We start from the raw sequence: 21,679 nt of genomic DNA, 5'->3' as shown, positions 1-21,679 counted from the left end.
GAAATTATGATGACTAAAAAAACCAATGAAATACATCTGATGAAGGAGAGGAAAAATATAAATCGGTAACTCTCACTGATGTCCTTTCTTCCATATGTAGTTTTAAGCATAGCTTAAATTTCCTTAGGCAATATTAAAGAATAAATAAACTTAAAAATTTGTCTAGAGAATATTGGATACCTATTTGGACAGCATATTAATTTGAGCCACTTCTTTTCTTTGATGCCCATTATGATTAGGACAACCCCCTGAGTAAGCCATTTGACCACTTCAACAAGTCTTGCACAGTGAAAATGAACAAAGATATGCAAATACAACCTAAAATGAAAAGAAATTCACAATTGATGCTTTATTTAATCCTTACAATAGGGAGGCACTTTTACATTTTAAAAAATATGCAGCGGTTTCATTATAACTACGAAACCCTAAAATACTATTCCATGAAAACCAGAAATGGTGTCTGTGTGAGAAAATTATTTTTTTTTTCCTTTCATTTCATCTCTATACCATTTATTACACTTAAACAAATAAAATCTTAAAAAAACCCTACCAAACCTTTTCTTCTGTTTGCACAGGCCAATATAAACATTTAGAGTATTGATGACACTTTACTTTATGCTCCTCATCTCATTGTTTGTGTTTGTTGTACAAAGCAGAGGCTGACCCGAGGACTTTCTAGAATTCAGCGGGTGCTGCTGAAATACTATAAATGAAGTGACGACATGTATTTGATATCAAAAGTCCCAATTCAGCTCCACCTCGCATGCAAAACCTGCTTATTTCAGTCAAGTTATTCTTCAACTTAGGCCCAACTGAAGAATGTGTGTGTTGTGGTGGGAGGAGAGCAGGCGGGATGCTTTCCTGCAGTTATTTCCCTTCCAAGGAGTCTGAGGAAATGAAAGTTGTGGTTTGTTTTTTTTTTTTTTATGTGCCATGTAGAAAAGTGAACGTGTAGTAGTCACGGGCAATTAGTCCCTGGTGTCAGTCCTACGGTATTCCTGCTGCTAAGCAGCTACCTGTGAGGCAGTGCTGGGCAGATTCGGAGGCTGTACTGGGGCTGGCTGGTGTGAAAGTCAGAGCAAATCCTGTATCACATCACGCAAGTGGGAAGTGAAGTTAACAATAACCTCAGACAAAGCAATAATTTTGAAAGATGGGCTCAGATTCTGCCATACTGATGTACTAATGATAGTCCTCAACAATGAAAGAAACCTCATTAATGTCACTGGGAATCTCTCTGAAGAAAAACAGTCCTTCAAAATTAATATTGTCACAATCCATCCTTCTGTATATACATTTCCACTTCAATGTCTCAAGCAAAGAAAGCAAACCTCAGGTCAAGAATCCTGGCAGATAAATGTCTCTCTGATGGATGCATGAGAGTATATATTCATTGCTTACAGCAATTCTCTTGCTATTTATTTGGTTTGGGGTTAACAAAACCACTAGGTGAGCTGCACAGGGAGGCTTCTAGTGTGAAAATGAGGTTGGAAGGGGAAAGAACACTCAAAGGATGCTAAAGAAATATTAGATGTGCTTGAAATGAGCACACCTGAGGAAAACAATACTTTTCTAACTACCTGGCTGAGCAGAATATGGCTTTACATTCTGATGTTACTAGCAAAATTTAGGCTTTCAAGTACGTCAGAAACACAACCACAACAGGGCTCACAAGGGCTCTGTAAATGCAAGGCTGCCCTACATAAAAGGGATACGATGGACAGTTGGAGGGTGCTCACATTGAGGGGTGCTAGATCTGTCATAAGTGGAAGAAATGTTTGCTGCAGCTTCTCAGCTTTACTTAGCAACTTCCAGTTTGATGTCCTGTGATGAAGATCAGAGCTCCTTCTCCCAAGCCGTCTCCTCTGTTTTCCAGGATTCCCTGGGTTCTATTTTAACCCACTTTGAAAGTAGATTACCTGACCTGATCCAGAACTCTGTTAAAAGTATAAAGCTGGGTTCCTAAGAGAGAACTTAAGCCAGTACAGTATAACGAGAGCTACCTAAAAAACCTGAGCTACTTACAAAACATTTCAGTTTTGAAGTTCCTTTACCAATATTGATATAACTTGTAAACATAGTCACATAAAGCTTGGGGTCTGGATTTTGGGGTATTTTTTCCTTTACAAAAAACTGTATTACAAAACCTGTAGAGATTTTTTCATTCTGTTCTATGCTTGGAAAACCTCATGAGTTTCATGAGACTAGTTTTGTTTAGATTCAAATACATTACAAAAATTTGCAACTTGTAACTTTGTGGTGACATATGAAAAATAAGAAGTAAAATTGGTTCTAAAAAGAACTTCCTGAACTTTGTCTCCAAACTATATCTAGGGCATAGTATGAACATGGAAGGTAAATCTAGCTTTAAGATTTATCACTGATATTAATAAAAGAACATTTTATAGACTTTTGATCTTGAGTGTCTTCTCACAGCCAAAAAGAGGGGATTTCCTCCCCCCCTGCCCCCTTCTATATAAGAGGGAGGAAAACCATGCTGTTGATTATTTTCCTGGCACACCTTGAATAAAATAATACAGGCTTCATTATGGCATGAGACTAATTACACAAATTATATCTGAAAGAAAAGAAGTTAAATTAAGAGTTGGATGGTTACTGCATAATCAGTGGGCACGAGTGAGATCTAATGTCGTTGTGTTTCGAAATGGCTTCATCCAGATCCAGCTGCCTGTTGTTGACCTTCACCTCCATGCAGCCATTATAAAACGCGGTTACTAACGTAGCACCCAGAGGAACATCTGCACAGAAACACATTCAACTTATTAGGCCAAGGCATGCAAATTCTTACGTATTTTTCAGATTAGCAAAAACATGGGGAATACTTCATTCCCCATCCATTAGTCAGCGGTGGGAGGAAAGAACAAATTTGGCAGGAAACATTTAAGTTCTTCTCCCTCTTTTTTAAGATTGAGATCAAGTCAACTACACTGAAAGGTCAGTAAAATTTGAAATATGCATTAGAAGTCTATTCCCATCTAGAAATCGAACTCTGTGAATGTTTTTGATGGTAGTGTTTCCTGTATTAACAAGAGTGAATCAATAGTTTGTTTCCTAGAGCCCACTGTTCTTGTCCTGACCTACAAACAGATGTTTATGGTTTAGAGGTCACAGAAAGAACCATCTTGCTTTTGCCAGAAAGCTACTCTGGATTCAAACCTGCAAGTTCTCAGATAGGGACCCCTGGGAACTCCACACATTTTACTGCTTCTTCGAAGTGAATTTCTCCGTAAAAGACTCACTTTATCTGTTGCTCATTGAGGTATTGTTTGGGTTACAGCAAAATCAGATCATGCATATGCTTCCAGGAAGCAATGTATTAAGCACAAAATCAGGCATTGCTCTGAGGTCTTAGGGGACAACTGGATTCTTACAAAGTAGACATAAGGTGATCCAAGCACCTTCAGCAACTAGAATGAGGATGTCTAGAAGCTGATCTCAAGAGCATCATCTCCTCCCCCAGATGTTAATCACCCTATCCCTCCTAGAAGACAGAGCTGATTGTCTGGGGAACGAGAAACATTGCTTCCTTGTAACTGTATTTTGCTGTAAGCTGAGGTACTGCACAGTCCTGTAGATTCTGCTCTTTTTACTCCAGTGATGATCACACTGCTGCCACAGAACTGTGCAAGGCTCATTTAGCTGGCACTGGTTGTGCTGTATCAATTAATAAAGGCATACTCCCAATGCTGTTACTAGTTTGCAGAAATGTGTATCAAAGACTTCTGGTCTTCACGAAATGCGTATTTTGTTAAGTCCCTTTTAACTGTAAAGTTCTGTGTGCTGTAGCTAAGTGTGGGGATCCTTGCCTACCTTTTTACACTATCAGTAAACCCAGAGGCTTTTCAGGGGTGGGTTAGAGTGTGTAAATGAATCAGTGTAGCCAAACTGGCTGTACACAGGGACAGAAAGTACTTTTCCTGTATTACTTTTTCTCTTTGTTTACAGGCTGTTGTGGAAAAGGCTGCTTTGGATAACGTGGGGGAGGTTCTTGCTTTTTTTTCAGACCTCTAAGTAGAAACTGTTTATGCATACAGAGGGTTTTTTGTTAATTTGCACGTTGAAGATACCTCTTAAAGCGGAGAGTTTACACTTATTTTTAAGAAGCAGCAAGTAACTAGCTTCTTATCTATTTGGGATAAATGACTGAAGCCAAGGTCTTAGCTCTTACGATGCCAATTACTCTGTGGCTGGCAAGGTACTAGAAAGGATCATTAAATATCACAAAGATGAAGAGGTCTAAGAAATGACCAGAAACTTAGTTAAGTTACTATGGCTCAGTTAACCTACTGGCTTGCCTCTACTAAGTGAATACTGACTTCACCTCTTTTAAAAGTGAGGAGGTATCACAAAAACACTGATGCTTACCTATTGCAATATGTGATGGTCCTGCACCATTAGAGCATTCTTCTCATTCTACATGTTCAATTTAAACTGAACTCACCCGGTTATCTGGTTCCCAAGATATTGCATATCCATTCAAAAACAAAATTAGAGTACAAATTGTCATATTTGGCACCTAAATCTTGTTACATCCTCTATTACCAGTGTATGAAGACTTGTAGAGAACAAGTCAATTCCAACATATGGGCCTGGGTACGGAGGAACCCATCACTGCAGACAGAGACCATGGTACCTGCAGTGCTGCCCTAAACCTTCCTTCTATTCTAACAAGCAAGTCTGGAGGGTGGAACCATAATTCCAGCTTCCCCTGTGCATGCTACCTTGGAAGAAAAGCCTAAAGAGATAATCTCCAATGGATACACAGTTCCTCTCCTCTTTCTACTCCTGTGCACCCTTTTCTCCTGCAGAAGAAACACTGCAGATAATGGCTGCCTGTATCTGGGGCAGCGCTATGACACTGCAGCCTACATATAAGATGGGTGTCAGTTCAAGACTATGTTGTTCTACCTCTCAAAATTTCCTTAGGAATTGTAACTTATTCTCCCTAAAATAACTTTGTTTAAGAGAGGATACAGTAGTAACTCTGCCAGTAGTAATGTCATAACCACGGTGTCTTTCCCAGTTTTCAAGTTTGAGGATCTTAGGCTTTGAAAATGCCTCCTCTGTGGCAATGCCATTTTTCTTCATGATTCACCCTGAAGTCAAACTATTTTACAGATAAGCATGTGTACACTTTCTGTACAAAACAACGTTTGTACAAGTCTTAAGACTGGAGATACACTTGCAGCTTGCTTTAAACAAAATATTTGTTGTTTCAACACATTTTCTGTTTCATAAAGATTGCCAGTCATCTGCTGCCCAGACTTTAACTGCTGAAACCATACTCCTGACTTCTGCACTTCTGACAATTTACTTGTGAATGCTCCTTTTTCTTACATGCTTGATGCAGTTCCTAAATTGTGCCAGCTGGTGGCATTTCAGAAATATGCAATGCTCATTCCACCCCAGCTCAAAATACAAGGTATTTTCCAAATTCAGACCTCGAGAGACTCCTTTCTAATAGGCCTAATAACGCTACTTTTGAAAAGCAGCCTCCCTCGAAAGCTGAATAGACAGGATGAAACAAGAACTACTTGGTGGGCGGGACGGGGGGACAGGACACGGACCCTGTTTCCTTTTGTACAGGTGTAGTCGTTTTATAGCTTTGGTAAGGCTGAATATAATCAGTCTTGTACAAATAATCAAATTAATGAGGAGGAACAGAATTTACCTGGCAGGCCGCCCAAGTAGGTAACAACATTTGCCATCATTGCTTGATGCAGGATCGACAGTTGCTCTGAATTGCTTCTGTCTGTGTGTGAATCAACAGACAGTTCAAGTTGCTGTCTGGTTACTAGAAGCCCAACCAGCACTCTTCTGGGTGTACATAACTTCTTTGATTCCAGATGCGCAACAGTGATGTTTCCGATTGTCACAATGATTTTCTAAATGGAAGAATGGTAGGTCACAAAGAATGTCACGTATAACTTTAACACACAATTATACTTAGTTCTGATGCATTTTGTATGTGGAAGTAGAAGAAAAGGAAACGTTAGAGCCACATTTGACAAACTGGAACCTTAAGTTGGAAAAGTTAACAACATGGATGTATAAGCATAACCTTTGATGAATGCCATTCATGTATATTCTGCGATTTCTTAGTGACAACGTTCTCTGTAAAACATTTCTGGCTATGGTTCTGAGGCGAAATCCTGTCTCTCTTAGGGCAAAAGGAGTACAGTTTCAAAGGTAACCAAGTGTTCACTATCGGTCCTTATGGATTAACCATGGTGTATAATCACACTTTATCTTGGGATGCCTGTTGTAAACAGATGTAAAGGGAAACCTAAGGACAAAAAGATCTGCTTATAAATTGATACTGACATGATGCCATTACTGTAGTATCATTGATCTGCTTCTGTCATATTCCCCTTTCTGCTTTTTGCGTTTGGAATGGAATGTTAAGAAGATGTGATGTAATGGATAGTACTTGACATAAGAGAGCTTAGTCACTGCTGTAGCAATCATTAATAGTAATACGTTTTCTGTACATCATTATACGATCTAAATGCTTACCAAAATACTAACTCAGCCTACCAGCTCCACTGTAAGGAAGTGTAAGTAGCTGGTTTTAGTTTGATTTTTTTCAAAAATGGAGTAGTAAGTTAAGTGAGACAAAAACAAGAGATGTGACTTATAAGTGTATCAGCTGCTATGATAATTGTAAGATCACCTGTGAGTCAGAGGAGTTAGAGTCCACTATGGACAAAGCAAGAGGCACTGTTTCATTAGAAACCAAGGCAAACATAACACCAGTGTCTGTGGATGGGCGAATAGTCATAGTCACATTTATTAGCCAATCTTCAGAACTGTCAAGATTATCTGTTTTAAAAAGAATAACTGAAATTAATAAATCCATCTGCTAGAAAAATTAATATGGTGTCAAAAATTAGTATTTAATCTGCACCCAGACTGGAAAAATTAGTACTAATCTCCAGAAAAAAAACAACAACCAGTGAACTTTGGAATTTTCAGAAAGAACTGTGAGTTTAAAAAGCCCCAAAACCACCACCACCACCCAAAACAAACAAAAAACCCCAACACCAAAAACCCAAAACCCACCCATCCCCACCTTCCCTTCTCCCTGCCCCTCAAAAACAACAAAAAAGAAAAATTGTTAATCCTGCATCTTCCTTAATCTGTGTTTATTAGACTTTTTTTTTTATTACCTGCTCCATTCTAATGTGAAACAGGTACCACACTCATTAGAGGTATCAGAGGTCAGTTCAAAATTAAACCCCTCAAACTAATTTACCTATAAATTGCTGCCACTGAGTGGAAGATTGGAAGTTTTTACATGCTTTTACATTCCAAGGCAGTTCTGTATTAAAATGGGAATATGCGGGGGTATAAAGTAAATATGCAGATAATTTAAATATAATTTCATATAATGCATTCATAGGGAAGCTAGTAGAGAAATTACTATTTAAAGAGGTATTTGCCATCTTGTGTATCTTTTCTCCCAGTGCCTCCTCCCCCATCCCTGTCCCAGTCAAATCTAGTAGTTTCTTGATTTCCAGTAGTTCTTGAGGAAGCAGAAATTCTAAATTATAAGGTGAGGTTATATTCTTACACAAAGCCAAACGGGCAGGGCAACGGTGGGCAGTAATAGCACACAGAAGGACATCAGTAGGTGTGGGCAGCCTCTTAGATTTTGGCGGGGTGAGAACAGAAAGGAGAAGGGGTGAAGTAATGGCAGCAGCCCCAAACACAAAGCTCAGGAGTAATGGCAGCATTGTGTTAGTGAGGGAAGAAAGTTGAGGCAACTGGAGTGGCATAGGAAGCTCTGATACAAGTTGGCTGGAAGCATAGAATATAAACAGCTGGAGAAATCTTTTGAGGTGTGCTAGGGAATTTAGAGAAAAAAGCCTGGGAAAGAATAGCAAGTCCCGAGATGAAAAGGATTGGGGATCAGAGCAGGGCTCTGGGTAATATAGCATTTGGGTTGGGGAAGAGTATAATCACAACAGGGTTTGGGATGATGCTCGAGAGTTGGGCCCTCAGGCACGCATAAGTAGATTCTGGATTGCAAATTTTGAAATTAGGGGCAGGAAGTCAGGCAAGAAAGTTCTGGGTTCAGGAAGGAGCAAGAGATGCACCTAAACATCTACATAGGATGTTCATTTAGATGCAGGGCTGCATACACAAAACCATGAGCAATCTTTTTCCCCATCCCCAATCTTCTTTTTCTGTCACTAATATGATATTTTCCCCATTGATGAACAAGGCAAAGAATCAGGTCTTTGGAAAGTGAATGTGTTCAACAGTGTCCATCTTTTGCAAATAAAGAACACTTCCTAACCTAAAGCACTTCAGAAATTAAATGGATGACACCAATGAGATTAGAATTCTTGTTCAAGCAAATCTCTAACAGAAGTTATGGGACTCATTGCTGAATTCAGTGGTGTACAGATTAGTTTGTGTGGGGGTCTTTTTTTTTTTTTTTTTTTCTTAGACAATTCATCAGTTCCATCACCAGTCCAGCAAAAAATATAAGAATAGGCAGAAAAATACTTACTATAGTTTATCTGAAACATTGCCATTCCAGTGCCAGGGTAGAAGGATCCTCTCCCCACTGCTACTAAACAGTGTTTGCTTTGTTTTTCTTGAATAACTTCTTTTACACCTGAATGTCCCTGATTCATCAGGTTCCAGGCACGAATGCACCCATCTAGCCGAGGGTTAATCTGTAGAAGAATTACAGGGCTAGGTGTTTCCATTCAAAGTTGTTTCAAAAATGTTAATAATAAGGCTTTACTTTACATATCAACTTATTTCTGGGTAGCCAGTAATAGCCTTATCAATACTATAGATTACAGCACTGATGCTTAGAGAAAACAACTGGCATGGATTTAGTACCACAGCCTTCAAAAGGTATTTCTGATTTACTGTCATCACCCATTTTGATGCCAGTGATCTGTACAGATTGCTTCAATTTTTAAAGCTCATGCTGTCCTTCTGTTTGGGTCACAACAGCTTTTCTGTAGCTGAAAGACAATGATCGCTAGCACTGCTCCTTGTTCAAGGCTTCATCTTCTCCTTGTACCAAAGTACAAAGAAATTTCTGGAATTACTTTCTATTGGGTAACGGGATGTTGTTGTATTGCTTCATAATTTTTCTCTCCACTTCACTTTTGTGCAAAAAAAAAAAGTGCAGCCTCTACTGTACAGTTCTTTTGAGGCTGCCAATTAGTATGAGGGCTTCTGGACTGTGAAGCAGACAGTCACAACAACTTCACTGTACCCATCCACAGCATAAGACAGAGCAGTTGAGGGTGGAAGATTGAAAGAATCATGAGCCTTGTCTAGCCTGGGCTATTATAAAACCTAGAAAAAAATGAAAGTTCATTGTGCTGCCTGCACAGTGAATTCTACACCTATTCAGAGCCTAGCAAAAGCCAGCACCAGAATCATGAATCACTCTGAAATGCACTCACAGCAGAAATGGTGGTGATTTAGAAAATCTTGATGCTATATTAGGAAACAGACTACAGAATCCTGCAAGATTGGACTGTAACTGCTGTGTTTTTACAAACAAAGGTGGACTACAAAGTTTTATGCATGTTTATTTTCAAAACAGTGGTTTAATAACCTGATTTTCATTTTCTAAATGGATTCCATGCCACACTTCCTTCCTCTGTGACTACTAAGTAAACAGTACAAAACCAAACAATTCAACAGTAAATAATCAACATTACTTGTTATTTTAGTTACCTGTTTAACAAGAGTGCTGCCCACTTTGCGAGGTAATCCTGCAATGTACACCTTAGTTTCCAAGAAACCCTGTGACTGTTTAAAAAGAGTTCCTGGGCTGTTAATACTCATGACTGCTTCTTTAGCTATTTTTACACTGATGCTGTGTTCCAGTTCTTCAACTGATATCTAGAATTAAATACAAACAATGATATATATATATACACACAAACATGTAGGATATTTAAAATACTAATTACATGTACAAAGCATTACTGATGTTTCTCTAAATATCTAACTTCTAAAATAGTTCTAATGCAGTCAATGCTTGAATTGTGACAACTGTACATATCCATGGACATCCACAGGGGGATGATCTTCCATCCCACCCCTGCTCTACCCCTGGGAAAACCCATGCAACCAATTAGTTTCCTTTATGTGCTGTACAGTTTGCAAGAAGCTGATTTCTACAATTGCTCTACAGCCAGTCCACATCTGGCATACAGTTCTCCATGTCACTGCAACCTGCTACAGAGGATTGGATCTTCAGGTGGACGTAGACAAAATAGGTTCAATGCTTGCTCCTGCAATTATTAGGCATCAAAGTAGACTTTTAATCTCCACGAAGAACAGGAGCCTGCCTACCTCCCTATGAAGAATCCTGGTTTCTCTTCCCCCCTGTCCCGCCGCCCCGCCCCCCGCCCCCCCCCCCCCCCAAAAAAAAAAACCCACCCCAAAACATAACTGATGTTAATAATTTAGTGTGATTTACAGATGGTGTAAGTGAGCAAGGCCTTTCATCTTAGGTATGCAAGCTTGAAGAACAAGATGGATTTCTGATCTAGCAAATGTAAAACTTGCTCTCTAGACAAAGCAGCTAATAACTATACACTTGACCATGCAATCAGGGTTTTTAATGTTCTGCTGCTTCCTTCTTCATGATTACAAAAAATAATGCCTATGTTGCCAGCAAGTGGTAATTATCTCTTTTTGGATTGTAAACAGTTGCTGTGATTTCCCAGGTGTAAGGCATTTTTGTGCATTCCTTGGTTGATTTTTAAATCTGGGATTTCAGGGCCTCATTTTAAGTCTTTTTAATAGTTGCTTAGTTTCTCCCTACTTTACTTAGAAAGTTCCCATAATGGGTTAAAGGAAGGAAAGGGGAGAAGAAAATCCAGCTTACTATATGCCACAGTCCATCATTAATGGCTTTGCCTCCACTGGTGACTTTTGTTCCAAATTCATTCTTGAATTGAATTTCAATCTTCCCATCACGAAGAGCAAGCAAGATCCATGCTGTACTGTCAAAGGATTCTGCATATAGTATAACTCCCTCTGCATCATATGTCCGGAAATCAAATTCTGCTGTAAACCTGGGTTGTGAAGAAGGAATCTTAATAAGAAGACAGGAAACATGAAATACTGTGTAGTCTAGGATAACTCATTAATAGGGTAAAAAAAAAAAAAAAAAAAATTTGATAGATAGCAACCTTTTGGTAACCTTGTATCTGAGCAGTTGTGATATCTGAACACAATCAGTCAAAACCAGAATCTAATCAAAGCCTTGTTCATCTGAATGCAGTGAAAAGTTTTGAGATTAATGCCCCAAGCTGCAGTTCCCAAATCTGCTATGAGCTTTACATGGGAAGGGTATCATGCTCCCTTGAGTAAGAAGATATATGTAATATTCCTACTACATTTTGTGGAGATGCATGCGGAAAAAATACATGATCTGTGGTGTGTTTCAGTGCAACAAGGTTACCAAGTGTTGTCCTACAACAATTTATAACCTAGCAATTTGCTTTGGTTACTGCTGCCTTTTATATGTCATTCCCTAATTTGAAGATTTGTTGTCTGGATCTTGGCAGCTGGTTGGACGTGTGCATGCAGCAAAATTATGGTTTACATTATAGAACCCGTACAGTGGAAGAGAGGCAATGTAAGTATAGCAAAAAATAGTCCTCGCCTCCTAGAACTTTTGGACTAGATAAAATAGATTAAGGATGAAAGGACAAAACAAAGCATTTGGAAGTTAGGATTTGCTGAAGAGAACAAAAGAAACAAGTAAGGGAGTTGTAATTAAGAACTCGGATCACTTTCACTTTCAGTCTTCTTTGTCCGCTAGATGTCATTGTCACTTAGGCAGACCCATAGAAAAATCATTCTGTATTTACACAGAGACTATTAAGATAGCTTCAAACATTTACCATCTTAGAAAGGTCTTCCAGGAGAGCATTAATGCCTGGTCAACTTGGAATTGTGGCAGAGGAAAAGGTTCTCAATATTTATGTCCTGTAAGATTCTAAGGCTCTGGGGATCACCAGCTCAACAGCTGCTGCTACTGTTACCCTCAAATTGTTTGGTCAGTAAGTCAAGGAACACTGCAATTTCAGCTGCTGCAGCAAAGAAATCCACAAGTAATCAAGGGGTCGCTACCATCAGCAATTGTTCTGACAGCTCTAAAGGAAATCCTATAGACAGTGCTCTATCAGTGTCCTTGGAACACCCTGTGAAAGGAAGCACGGTGGTGGTGGGGGGAGCATTTGCCTGGTTTTATTTCTCAGCAGTATGCGTGTAGCATATCACAGCTTCTACCCAGAGCAGAAGTGAAGTAGCAGCAACATCCAAATGAAAGCGATTCCCATATATAACTGGAAGTTGTAAAGTGATTATTGTCCTATAACTTCTGAAATTTATCTTGAGAATTCTAAATGCCTTCCTGTATCTGTATCACCACCTCCCACCTTTCCAAGCCCCTGCTCTTTCCTTCAGAGGAAGAGTAACCTTCTGTCATGAGGATGCACCAATCTTTTTCCTGCCTTGTCCACAGACCAATGTGACCTGCTGCCTATTAACTTTACTGCCCTCAGTCCTCTTCCTTTTTTACCTATTTGAGTCTGGACCTCTTTGAAGTCTTTCTGCCAGTCCATACACCTCTCCCAACAACAGCACTGGTAACCAGGACTGTAATGGCTGCAAAATTCCAGCTCTGTGATTCATAGGTATGATCACATCTGAATGCCAATGGTGCATGTCTGGCCCTAGCTGGGCACTGTTTTCTAGCTGGGACACAGCCGCTACTGCCTCCTCTATCTGCTTCTGAGTAAAAGTTTTCTGAAAGAAACTTGCTGACCTTTCAGTTTTGCCATATAAGAGAGCTGCTGTCTATACTGATGAGGTGGCTCAAGGACATGTTACAACCAAAAAGAAATGCTGTAAACTGACTCCAGACACATTACTCTTGCCTGTCCGCTTTCAAATGACTCCAGCTTCCTCTGAGTGCTAGTATATGTAGGAACCAGAGTCAATTCATTCTCCATATAAAGGTATCTTAATCAGTGGGGAGACAATGATTTATTTTATGCGTGCAATGTGCTCTTTTTAAACCCTCAAAAAATTAACAGAAACAAATGTCCATAATTTCAATGCATACTTTTATCAATAGCAAATGCTTACCTCGTGACATTTGGCAATTTAAACTTCAAGTACAGAACAGGAATTCCTATAAATTGTTCTGCCAGGTAAAGCAGTTCATAATTCTTTTCAAGGTTCAGTGGGGTACATGCAGTAACAGCCTGAAAATGGTAGAGAAAAAAAAAAAAAAAGGCTGTTAAAGCACTGTGATAGTTCAAGAAGCAACGCCTATTGTTGGCTGCTAGCCTCTTTCTTTTCTTTTTCTTTTTTTTTTTTTTTATACAGCAATGGCTTACTTCTGTTTTCTTTTTTTTTTCTTTTCTTTTTGTTAAAAATTGAGTACCTATGTACCAATGAAGGGGTGAGGTTTTGGTTTTGCTTGAAGTATGTATTATTTAAGTTGTTGTCGAAGGATAATTCAGGTTGAAACATAGTTCTGGTGAATTGCAAGTAATATTTCCATATTTAGTATGTGAATCAAGAACTGAAATTTTCCATCAGGCACTATTCTTTTACCACTGACTTGTGACACCCTCCTATTATGGTCCTGCCAGGCTCCAGTGTTAGTTGTCTGGAACCTAAACTTGATCAAGTGTTAGAAGGGAGTGGGGCCAGAGCTGTGCCTTGAGAAGATTTAATCAAAATAATAATACTAACAAAAAAATCACCTTTTATTTTCCTTATCAATATTGATATATAACTACTTATAGCTGAACAATCTCTAGTACTACTAGAATAGTTTACCTGGAATAAAACGTAACAATTTACAAGTGGATTAAGTAACAAATTAATAGAAATTGTTTCTCTCTGGCTGTTCCTTGAATGTACTTGTCCTATTTGAGCTGTGAAGAGGAATGTTCATGAAATGAACACCACAGTTCCTCTGGAATAGCACTGAATTAGTATTTCTGAGAATTGTTAGTGGGAATATGAAACTCTTAAGACTACATTCTCAGGAAAACTGTAAAAGAAGTTCTAAGTATCTGTTGCAACTGAAAGGCCTATAACTATGCATAACTGGGATTAATTCTAATGCTCTGGCCAAAGTCAATGTGTGCAATCACAGTCAGTCAACTGCAGTTGCAATGACAGAGGAAAAAAATGGTCCTTATTCTTTCAGGTATTCATCTACCTGAAGTTTTAAACAAAGGCATTTGTGGCCAGGAATAATATCTATTTTATGTGTGGTGCAATTTTAAACTAGTAAAACACTCAGTAAACAAATGTCAGGTATTCATTCCAAGGTACTGTTGACTTGTCTTCTGAAACTGTGATGTTATAATTCAAGTAACATCTACAGTTTTGTATTAAAAGTGCACTGATTTCCTTTAGGTGCAGGGAACTAGGTTCTGCATGTAGAGGGTGGTGAGAAAACTCTTGCAGAAAGTCGTTAAGAGCTCCTGTCTCATTGACTAGTGGGAGCCTAAAAGACACTTTGATCTGAAGTTATCCCTCAAAATACCCCTTTAATATCTTCTATATGATGGCAGTATAGCAGTCCTACAGAAGGCAACGATCAAGAATAGGTGTTCAGGCATTTCTGTTCTCAAGACATGCTGTACTGTGGTAAAAGTTAACAATGCAGTTCCTAAACTCTGACCTCTGTATTCATGATGCAGCAGTTTCATTAAATGTATAGGTGTTCACCCTGAATTTTATGGCTAATTCACTTTATGTCTGCTAGTGTCATTAGTCTTTGGACTGAATATATTTTCAGCTGACTAATTTTTTTCTGCCCAATTAAAAAGCCTGAAACTAACTTCCAGGTAGAGAGGTAATCACTTTTGAACAACAGTATTGAAAATAACATGTAACCAGGCAAGAAGGTGCTCTTCATGAATAAGCAAAATGAAATAATGATAGTAAGTGTTGTTCAGGTATTAAATTTCAGAAATTACAAACAAGATGTAATGCACACATGCTAGAACTTTTGTCAGACTTTGTTCCTACAGTTTAAGCCCAATTTTGGTTTACTGTGTTAGAGACTGTTTCTTGTCAGCCCGTTATCTGAGCTTACTTAGCATGACAAATCTCAGCCTGCCTGAACTTTTCAAAGTATACAGAGAACCACTCACCAGAAAATCCTTGAACTGGGATTCCTGCAGAGTTTGAAACTTTCCCTTACTAAGAAGTGTAAATTTTCAAAGGGAGCAAGAACACCTGATTTTGGCTGCGAAGTGTTTTTCAATTTGCAAGTATTACTAAGTGCTTTTTCTTAAGCTATGACAGATCAGAACTGTGCAAAAGATCCATTTTTTTTCAACACAAACAGGCAAAGCGTAGAATAATTCTGAAAGAGTGAGAACTTTTGTGTAGTCTAAGGAAAACCTGGGAACATAGGGATAAATGGAGTATTCTGGCTCTGAGTAAGCTGAACAGGAATTATTTGCTTAGATAGCAGAAAGCTAGGATTTATTTTGGAAGCAGAAGGGAATAAAGTTTACTGGCTAAAGTGAGCTTCTCTTGAGTGGATTCCTGTAAACGAGCATGCATGAACTGAATGGCATCCAAATCCCTACCAGGTCTGCTTTACGAGCCAAACCACAGCTCAGGGTCCCCAGCACTTTCCCAGCGGTTTTGAATCTGTTCTCAAATAGCTTCCTATTTTCCTTAATCTAACTTATGCTGTCATAAAGAAACATCCAACTTTGTGATTTTCCGCGTGGAATTTTACATAGCATAGTTTTACCTCACAACTTTTCATGTCCTTAGAGAGCTTGAACCCTTTCTTGCCATCACAATAGCAGCTATAACTTCCTGGAGAGTTAACACAGAGTTGAGCACAAATATTTTCCACACATTCATCAATATCTAGGAGAAATGGAAGCATACAGAAAAATTTATTCAAATTATTCATGGCACAGACTGAAAACTAACACAATAAATTAATGGAATAATGGGCAAGATGGGTTCTCTGGCATAACGTGAATCCAATAGGTGACTGCTGCTAAGCTAAACTAATGCTAATGGACGTCTTATGGAAAATTTACAATCCAGTCACCTGCTAGGTGTATAAGACCTAGTAATCTGATATAGGCCTTGTGTGCAGATTTGGGAAAGATTTGGTCTGATTTGTGAGGCAGTAAGAAGCTGAGTTGTAAGGTGGCTGAATTAGTGAGAGAGACCTCAATAAATCACTACTGTTTATGGGTCAGATCTCTTCCTTTCCCTGTAAGATGTCATGAGAACTTAAGAGTATTAAGAGTATGTATGGCAAGTATGTGGAGAAAGGATGAGCTTTTTTCATAGAAAACCAGAAGAATCTCAGAGCAACATACATTTTAAAATAGCATACAATAATCTCATTTAAAAAAAAAATAGTTTGACAGCTTCTATTTGTGGAGACCAATCGGATTTTAGCTGCCAATAAACTAAAATAACTAAGGGAACTTCATTTTCTATTTAGTAGGCTGTGCATAATAAATAATTTAGAAATGAAACACTGTGTAAAAGACCAATGTAAGTGTTGCATTTTTAATATAGAAACAAACAAAATCTGTCCTGGATGAAAGGCTCTAATGAGGGTAATTTTGGGCCTCAGATCAAAGAAACTGCAATACTTGTTTTGAAACAAATAGTGGGAATAAACACTTTTGTACCAATGTGTGCACTTAAAAAAAATAAATCTGTTTTATACTATGCTAGATTTTCTTTTAAGGTTAAAATACTTTTTTTTTTTCCTGTTGCCTGGGGGAGGAGAGAGGAAAAGAAAAGAAAAGGAAAAAAAAAAAAAGAAAAAACCACCCCAAAACAAACCAAAACCTTATTGCAGAAACTGGTACTTTGTAGTGAGCATGCATCATCTCCTTCCAAACCAGGATACTATGTTTAACAGCTTGTGGATGCTATTTTGATTTCTACCTCTGCTGCAGTTAACTGTCACAGACAAGTTGCTTTACCACGGCGTGCTAGCAGTTTCTACATTGTTTGGGTGGCCAAGACTTCATGAATAGGTTGAGGAAGCTGGTCTCATGTTTGGCTGAAAAGTTCCCTATTACTAAAATGTCTCCTCTTCCTCACCTTTAACGTAAGTCCCCTTTGCAAGGGGTCATGCTCCCTCGTACGTGACCTTATCACAGGAAAAAGCCATACTGTGCCGTACTGCAGCTAATACAGCCAGAACTAAAGTTCTGTTTGAGATCTAGTCACATGCTGTGTCCGTTTTCCATCTGACATCACAATCTGATGTGTGGCTATCTAAGCTACAGGATTCAAATAGTCTTCTGCTCGTGTTTGCATAATTTCTACCTCCTTCCACTCATCTCCCGTTCTTCCCCCTGATCTTCAGAAGCTGGATGGCCCTTTACATAGGCTGGTCTGTGATACTAACTTTCACATTCACTCTTTGCATGAACTACTGAGGACTCTTCCAAGTCACTTGTATTGCTCCAGAATGCTTGCTTACCTCTGCTCTGCCAAGCTGAGAACTATCTCCTGCTGTGCAGCAGGCTGATGGAAGACAAGGTCTTTCCCCGCGCACCCCCCCCCCCCCCCACCCCCGGCCTTTTGGAAAGAGTTTCAATGCCACTTTGAGCTAGCTTAGCAAGGTTCAGAATGATTGCACTGCATGCTAGAAGCCTATCGAGTGTCTTGGGCATTCTACTGAGAGGTATAGGAAGCAATACAAAAATCTGTAGTATATTCAAGCTGTGCAGAAGTCAATGCGGCATTAGCACTCTACAGCCAACTCCACCACCTCCTTCCTTCCATTTCACTAGAAAAGTTTTCTCCCCTGGAAAGCAGTGAGGGATGGGAAAAAGAACAAGGTTCTTAGTGGGAGTCTCTGCATTATTATCATGGTACTTCTATAAAAAGGGAGCTCAAACCAACTGCTCTGCACATGGTTCCACTGCCTGTCACAGGTGGGTTCACTGAGAATACATTTGCTGGGTTGTAAGTAGGCATGGAAGACCTCTAGCCTTTGACCAGCAACTGTTACCAGCATGTTTTCCTGTTCTGGGGAAAGTTTTGATACATATTGGAAGACAGTTCCTAAAATATAAGTGGAGAGTTGATGACTGGCTTTTTGGATTGTTTAAATTCTAACTGGTCTTAGGTTCATAGCTGTAGAAAAGGTTATGTAGGAGATTCTTCTGCTTCTCCCTGCGCCCTTTAGTGCTTTACCCATCAAAAATGTCAGCTAAGTGAGTAAAAGGAATTTTTAATATAGAAATACAGTACTGGATGTTTCTTCAAGTTGATCTGACATTTTGCAAATTTTTCTGTGTTGCAACCTCACAACTTGAATTAGTTTTAAATAATGAGCACAGAAATTGTGACTGTGCCTGAAATTACAGTCCCTTCAGAAGTGAATGTTTGCTAGTGTTAAAAGTTTTACCTTTGCTCAGATTTGAGAAAGTGTTACTCTGCACATACATATGTAGGCACACATTTGCAGACTCCTGCAACTGTATATCACCAACCCTCTACTCATAGCTTAATTCCTATTTCACTCACTTGGGCCTCTTACCTGTAGTACTTCTTAGGGGAGTAAGATACAAGGATGAGTTGCAATATCTAAGTGTTTATTTTTGAGCCTTACTCAAACTTCTTTCCATATGCTTTGGAGATAAGGTTTGCACATTAGTCACGTGGCAGGATTTGGTCAGTTAAGAAATACTTCGCTGATGCATACTTGCAACTGATTGATCCCTTCATTTTCTCCAGCTAAAACTAGATTACTTCTTACTCTTTTGTTTGGCATGTGTACTCTTTTTCATTTAGAAATCAACTGTTTATGGTCTTGATGGGGTTGCCTAACCCAGTAGATTGTAAGCTCAGCTTTGTGAAAGGGATTCTCCTGTGAAACTCACTTCCTAATAATTTCTGGTGACTGGCAACCTGATGCCTGTTTAAAACTAAGACTAAAAGATGGTGTGTTACAATGTGAAGCTGCTTTTGCCACTTTGATTTTTGCATCCTAGCTAACATGCAAATGAGGCAATGACAAAATCCGAAATGTAGCCTAGCCATACTATATGATGGGTGAGGAGAACACTTTCTGTGTGTTTTCCTACCCTGCCTGTTTTGGTTTTTTTTTGAAAAAAAAAAAAAAAAAATCATTCTGGTTACGATCATTTTGGGATCTGAAAAGGCCAAGAAATCCACCCAAGTCTAACCACACAGAGAAGAAAGAAAAAACAAACAAACCACAATCACCTAACCCTATAGACTGCTTCACTGTGGAGAGGTAAAAGGAAATAAAATTTACCACCTCCCAAAAGGAATTGGACTAGAGAGACTCTGAGAAGCACCTCTCTTCCCACGCCCTCCCCAGAGGAGCATGACTGTGTAGATGCTTTAGGGGAGATACTGTTCTTCATGAATGATCCTGTACCCCTTCCAGTACTTGAACACCTAGCATTACAAAATTAAAACTACAAGTACTGGTTAACCAGTAGCACTACTGTAAATCTGAGTACTGAATTCTGTACAAGCAGCAGTTAATTTTGATCATGTCCCTCAGGCCCAGGGTCTGCAGACAAACAGAGACTTATGAAGTTATTATGAAAGCTTATTACACAGTTTGACAGATGAATTTCTATCATTAAATCACCTACTCAGAAATTTACACCAGTCCTTGTGGGGGTGTAAATTTCCATTACCCAAAATAAACCTGCTGCTCAATGGTAAGGTCTCACTCCAGAGTGTACTATAGCAGCAGAGGGACAGGCAAGCTTCTTGAACAGGTATGAAGTCTCCTTCCTCAGCGGACGTTCTGGAATTCCTGATCAGTCCAAATTGTAGGATCTCCCCACGTGGAGCTAATTGTCCTGCTACAGAAATCCTGACATGCACAGGCTGGAGGGAACCAAGTTTTTTGAGTTTTGTTTTAATAATTTATGCTATAACTATCCTGCTTTTTTTTCATTCTTCCAAGCTGTAGTTAGCATCTTTGCGTGTCTGTCCGAGCTATTTCAAAAGCTTCCCACAGATCCGTCCAAATGTCCGTCCCACATCATAAAACACTCAGTGGAAGCTATTCAGACAAACCCATGAATCTGAGCAGCGACCTGGGTTTATACAGCTGCTTTCAGTGGAAAGCTAAAATAGCTTGCTTCAGATAAGTTGCTAAAATATGATAAAATTGGCCACAAAGGAGCTGCATACCATGTTGTAGAAGGGAGCTACTCTATATAACACCAGGGAACTATGGTGATTTCCCCAGAGCATGGATGTGGGTAGGCAGGGTTTTGTGTGTGTTGAAGAATTCACGAGGGAAGGGGAAACCTCGATTCCTCAAATCTTCAGACCATGTGCTAGCGAGGGACTAATAACTGGAATACAGACATACTCTGTGCTGTTTGATTAACTGGTTCAGTCACTTCTTTAATAGATGGTCCCCCTTCAGAGAGGGAAGAAGAATGTAGGGAAAGACATGCCAAAACTTAGGTAATTCTTTAAAATATGGGTTCCGATTTGTCTCCTCGCTACTGACTGCAAGACAGACCCTGCTAGCACAATAAGCATACTTACCCATTCCCACTACTCCTTTTTTTGGCAAGGTGTTTGAAATTGCAAAGGTGGTGAGGAGATGATAATCAAGTTGTGTATCTAAAACTGTACGGTTTCTATGAAACAAAGACTGGACTGTACAGATATCGTCCACTGACAGTGTCTCCCAAAAGGTGGGGATGAAAAACTGTAGCAACATTCTGCTAGGAATGGGTGAGAAAAAAAACCACAAACCCTCTTCTAGTCCACGCTAATAGTATCTGTCATCACAGAGACAGTTGTGCAAAAACGTATGTAAATTTGGTTTTTCTAATAAGCATAATTGAATTTGGCCACCTACATGTGATATGACAATGAAGAGGTAATGTCATTTAGTATTTCTGTAAGGCTACATTCCTGTCAGTCTGCACAATCCTGTCCTTAGACAGGATTTGGTGACTCATTTAATGTGGTTACAACGAGGTCTGAAAGCTTAGCAGCATAATCCTCCTTCTAGGAGGTAAGACTTTGCTCATTTTAATGTCCTCATCCTACAAACTTCTGGAATCCGTGTTTCAGAAGAAAAACAACACTTAAATTTAATTTGATGCAACCCATGTATCTGCAGAAAGTACTAAGAGGAGTGAGAGATTAATTACTGTGACATTTTCCTCATTTCAGTGCACACAGGGACACAAAATTGTCAGTAACGTTTTAATCCCATAGGAACCGGACAAAGACCTGACATCTGAATATGTAATCATTACACTATGCAAAGCTTTGGCACAAGAAAGCTGCGCACGAAGCCATGGAGCAAAAGATTCATGGCCAGCAAGAAGCTACTTTTGTGTCCTTTTGAGCAATAACATAAAGGCAGCATTTAAAATAAAAATCAGTCACTGATACTTTTTTATTAAACTGCCAATGTAGAAAATTCCTCTTCATAGTAAAACACTAAGAGCTTGTATTTCTCTTCTACAATTGAAATTTTATTTCTGATGTGTATACTAAACAGAAACTTCAACAAGTAGAGAGAAATAAAATGTGTTCTAGGACAATTATGCAAATATTTTCAATGCTTGAAGAAGTTATTTTATTATGGTCTGTGTATGAATGG

General features: G+C 39.0%; 1 protein-coding gene across 2 annotated transcripts in view; it reads right to left on the bottom strand.

The window, feature by feature from the left end:
* Positions 1-324: 324 nt before the first annotated feature.
* PROS1 (protein S) overlaps positions 325-21,679 on the bottom strand; it is a 34,790-nt gene continuing 13,435 nt past the window's right edge. For both annotated transcript variants that reach the window (XM_037378132.1, XM_037378133.1), the window contains 8 exons: positions 15,818-15,939; positions 13,171-13,289; positions 10,898-11,087; positions 9,736-9,903; positions 8,540-8,708; positions 6,695-6,843; positions 5,693-5,906; positions 325-2,759 (listed from right to left, as the gene is read on the bottom strand). In XM_037378132.1, the coding sequence (XP_037234029.1) occupies positions 2,614-2,759; positions 5,693-5,906; positions 6,695-6,843; positions 8,540-8,708; positions 9,736-9,903; positions 10,898-11,087; positions 13,171-13,289; positions 15,818-15,939 (1,277 nt within the window). In that variant the 3' untranslated portion in view covers positions 325-2,613. The remainder of the gene's footprint in view (positions 2,760-5,692; positions 5,907-6,694; positions 6,844-8,539; positions 8,709-9,735; positions 9,904-10,897; positions 11,088-13,170; positions 13,290-15,817; positions 15,940-21,679) is intronic.

This window comes from Falco rusticolus, chromosome 2 (assembly GCF_015220075.1).
Source record: "Falco rusticolus isolate bFalRus1 chromosome 2, bFalRus1.pri, whole genome shotgun sequence".
NCBI classification, from domain to species: Eukaryota; Metazoa; Chordata; class Aves; order Falconiformes; family Falconidae; genus Falco; species Falco rusticolus.
This window is presented reverse-complemented; position numbering and strand designations above follow the sequence as displayed.